The sequence below is a fragment of the Propithecus coquereli genome, unplaced genomic scaffold (genome assembly GCF_000956105.1).
Source record: "Propithecus coquereli isolate 6110/MARCELLA unplaced genomic scaffold, Pcoq_1.0 Scaffold437, whole genome shotgun sequence".
Classification (NCBI taxonomy): Eukaryota; Metazoa; Chordata; class Mammalia; order Primates; family Indriidae; genus Propithecus; species Propithecus coquereli.
Window position 1 is genome coordinate 333933 of NW_012150141.1, and position 4560 is coordinate 338492.

General features: G+C 35.8%; 1 protein-coding gene across 1 annotated transcript in view; it reads right to left on the reverse strand.

Moving 5' to 3' along the window:
• Nucleotides 1-891: 891 nt before the first annotated feature.
• ADGRL3 (adhesion G protein-coupled receptor L3) overlaps nt 892-4560 on the reverse strand; it is a gene marked incomplete at its 5' end in the record, with an annotated part of 558279 nt that continues 554610 nt past the window's right edge. Inside the window, one exon of the mRNA XM_012653972.1 lies at nt 892-1691. Within this exon, the coding sequence (XP_012509426.1) occupies nt 892-1691 (800 nt within the window). The remainder of the gene's footprint in view (nt 1692-4560) is intronic.

Genomic DNA, 4560 nt, shown 5'->3' on the forward strand with positions numbered 1-4560 from the left:
AAGTGATAGTTTTGCTTATTTATTTATTTATTTTTTTTGCCAGGCAAAACTTGAAAAAAAGAGACCAAAGAGAAGAATAGAAAAGAAAAGAAAGAGGAAAGGAAGGTAACTAACTTTGCTCTCTTACTGGTAGACAAACTTGCAAGACCAGCACGAAAGAAAAAGAAAACAACTTTTTTTTTTCCCACTACATTAACAGGACTCAAATTCTGGAGGAACAGAAAGCAGACTATATGTGCAATGCTAGTATCTGTACATTACATAGAAATTGTTCAAATTTTTTTCTGCCATTAGTTTTATCATCAGTTAATACAGCAAATCATAAAATATGCATTTAGCATATAATTCTAGAATTCCCCTCCATTTCATTATTAATTTTGTTGTTTTCTGCAGCTATTCCAGCTGTAGTGAATTCAGGTTGCAAGTGACAAAAAAACCACTATGTGATACAGTTTTGCTTTGCTTTTATGTTTGTGCAGCACTCCAATCTAGATGCAGCATTGTTACTAATCTCAAACAATCGTTCTGGCCTTTTAAAAAGCAGGTCCTTGTAATTATAGTAACAGTGCATCAGAGATGTTAAAACAAACACAACATAATTCAACAAGGCCACAATGAGTGCCATTTTCTTCATATCTCGTTCATTAACATAATGAAGTCTCCATCTGAGGGGGAAAAGGATGGGGCACAGGGGAATTTCAGCAGTTATCTTTCTCCCCTGGGCTGACCTAAAAATCCCATTTAAAAAAAAAAAAAAGAAGAGTTTGTGTTTGTCTTTCGAGAACAGCATAAAGATTTAGGAGTACACACATTATTACCACTGTGTATATCAACTCAGAACAGTCAACAAGGTGTTAGCAGTTTTGTTGGTTTAAATTTTTGTGTCATCTTCTATAGACTAGTGACCAAATGAGCAGGTCCTTTTGAACTTCCCTCCGGAGGGGTCCCATCTTTGTTTGGAGGAACTATAAACCCATCGCTGCTGCCACGACCTAGCTGGTAGTAAGTGTGCAGCTGATGGACGTGGTTTCTGGAGCCTAGGTTTGGCATGCTTTTGTAGTAAACATCTTCGGCGTCGCCACATTTGGCCGGTGGGGGTTCGGTCTGGGTGCTGGTGGTAACACTCTCTGTGGCGGCCACACCAGCCAGTGCCGGCATGCTGGTATAGAGAGAGTCCCTGTGGGGTGACTGGAGATCTTCTGTGTGCTCGTTGGTTAGCAAAGGGAAAAAGCTCTCACTGTGGTCTTGAGGGATCCGCCTTCTGCTATAATGGTGGGGCTGGTGGTTCTCTGTGGAGTAAACTCTTGGGGGCAGCAAAGGAGCATCCGATTCCTCATGAATGAGTTCCAGTCCTAGACTCTCCTCGTGGTTAAAGGAGGTGGCATCATCCAGGACGATGGCGTCATCTTCACTCCCACTGCCGAGGTTATTCACCAGCTTGTTCATCAGATTCCTGTTCTGTTCACTGGAGCGCTCGTGGTTGTTCAGGTACGAAGGGATATAGTTGGAAGTGAGTTCCTTCAGAATCTTTTTCTCTAGGGCGGTCTCGTTATGGTTATAGCCACGGTCTATGATTTGCACACAGTTGCTCAGGTATTCACTGCTGGCAATGCTGTAACTATTGCCATGGTTACCATTCAGTGGTAGAGTATCCATGACACTTGTATCCCTGGCATTGTTCAGAAGCCCCTCTGAAAAAGATTACAAGACACTATGACATTTATATCCAATAGGCCATACAACACACACAAACGCAAAAACATTCATCGACTGTGAAATATGTATAAATTGCTAGCATTTGCAAGTATGAAATGTTTGGAAAGAAACAAAAAATAGTATTAAATCTATTTGTGCATATCTATATATGTATATAATTGGAAAAATAGCAAATGAATCTTTAAAAGAATTTCTTAAAAACCTATAAATTTGCAATTTCTATACAAACATTGCCTGAAGTATATTTGGTTATAACTTGGACAAAATTTTGGTTTAGTCATTTATAGCTTTCAATTTATACACATCAAAGTCAGTCAAATAATTCATTACCCTTAATATATTACATGTTGTCTTGAAACAGCTATAATAGTAACATAATTCACGTGTGGTACTTTGAACAGTTTCTAATAATTTGATATATAATTTTGTAAGATTAAAAATAATCTCTACACACAAAAGAATCGTGTTAAATTTGTTAGAATGATGGGGTCATGAAATAATGCTTAGTCAAATAAATGGCACATCAAAATAATTTAGGAACTTTCAAAAGTATTTTGATTTATTTTCTAAATGTTTTCTGCTATAAGCACTTTGGCTATTATACCATCAGTGATTGTTTAGGGTCATTAGGTAATACTCCAAAAGAATTTGATTCCTAAAAACATCATGTCAGTGTTACCATTTGATAATGTGATGATTTTGTGTGCATAAACATTTTATTCTGGTAAGAAACAGCTGCAGTGAAAGAAATTTGACCACATATCCTTGAATGAACAGAAATCCCAGAATCTACAATAGTTTCACTTCAAATGCAACCACAAAAGGAAAAATACACACATATAACCAATACTGGTAAGTAAGAGTATTTCTTTAAAGAAAAATTAATTGGAGAATTCTATTGAACTTGTCAATACATTGCTAATGTGAAAATAGAGCATTCATTCTATATCTGTGATGCAGTTATGTTTACCAAAAGTCAACTTGTTCCTTGCTGGTTTAAATGAAGTGTCTCAATTTTTATATGGATTTCTGATGCATATTTGATGGTATCAAGTAACACAGCTTTCAGAAATAATGCATGAAACACATTAATAAGCAGCTATCACAGACATAGGGTGAAGCAGTTTATTTTCATTTTCTATCTTATAGACAAATCCACAATGTTAAGAAAACAAAGTAAATGCTTTTTAAAGGGCTGTATGTGATGGGTGATTGCTGTGTGCTTGATGGTTATGGTTGGTGGCTGATGCATTGAAACACGTGGTTGTTATTTCTGGTGTCAATGCATGAGGTACCGGCTGCAAGCAGCCATAGCAAAATAAAGTGGGTATGTTGCATGTGACACATTTTTAGGATGGAATGTACTAAGAAAAATTAAAAGTTTATGAATTACTCAGCAAAAATAAATGCTTGATTTAAAAACAATTTAACTCACACAAACATTACATGAGACTTAAGAGCTACGTTGATTATGTGACAGAATCAGACAACAAAAGCGTCTAATCTCTAGTAACATATATAAGTCAATTCATAGGTTCTTTAAAATTGTGAGATGAACTGTTTTTAACAACTACATCATCTATATGTGATGCAATAAAAGTGAACTAAAAAAAATTACATTTGATATGCAATGTTTAGCTTTACTCCCATACTTGTCTCTCTGTAGGGCTCTAAACGACAGCATGAAGAAAAGGAAAGAAAAAACAACAAGTAAGCTTACAGCGACAGTAGAGGAAACATGAGTAAAAAGCAAATTGATGATATGCAGAAAAAAGAGTCAAAGGAAATAATTTCCACTGCCCCAAAATTCATGAGTTTGTGTTACATGGTTTATCATAATTAAAAATGTTAGAAAATAAGAAATTCCCCTTAACACATGCTAATATAATGAGGCTTTAATAAGCATTTCTACAGTTTGTAAAATTCAAACAAATACACACTTGTTTTAAAGTTAAGATTCTCACACAAACCAAGGAGCGTAAAAACTTAAGGGCAAGCCGTGACTATTTCCACCATTATAGATGGTTGTGTATATGTTAGAGCATACCTACTTCTAAGGAATGTTGTTTGATTTTTGAAAATTTTCAAGTCGTCGTCTTATATGCAGAGAGAAAACCAGACTGAAAGGCTTTCATTATTTTCTTTTTCCCTACACAAAGGTTATTTTTCCCCATTGTGCCTATGTAAATGAAAATTGTCATTTCTGGAGCTCATTTTCAAAAGTTGTATAACTATGGAGAAAAAGGGTTAAAGACAGGGGAGAGAATACCACCAATATGAGGTTTTCTTCTGGATTGTTGTACAACCAAACATTTTGAGGGCCGATCCTTTAAAAACAATCCTAGAAAAAAACTCATTCCTTAAAGAATTGCTCTTGCTGATTTCACTTACAAAAATTAAAATAGTATCACAGAATAAAAACCAGCAAATTCATTGGGCCAGATCAACAGGTTCCAACTTGTTATAATTTGACCATTGTTTAAAGGTTGATTGCCTTCTCAGCAAAAAGACCAACAATATTTCAAAATGCAGAGGAAATCTCTTTTAAAATTTCACACTAGCTTTAGGATAAGAATTTGAAATAAAGAGCCAAGCCAATCTATCAACAGATGTAAATGCTTGCTTGTAGGCTCATTATGGTGCATTCATTAAATGAGAGAATTTTGGAACTGGAAAGCAGAGAGGTCACTGAAATCCAATTCTTGCTTTCCAGAGAGGCTGGGCCTTATCTAATACCACCCTGCTAATATAGCAGAGCAGGTATCAGAAAGGGAGTCCTTCAGACCTCTTCCACTGTCTGCTGCAATCTCCTCTATTTCTTATCTTCCTTGGGCTTTGAAAGTC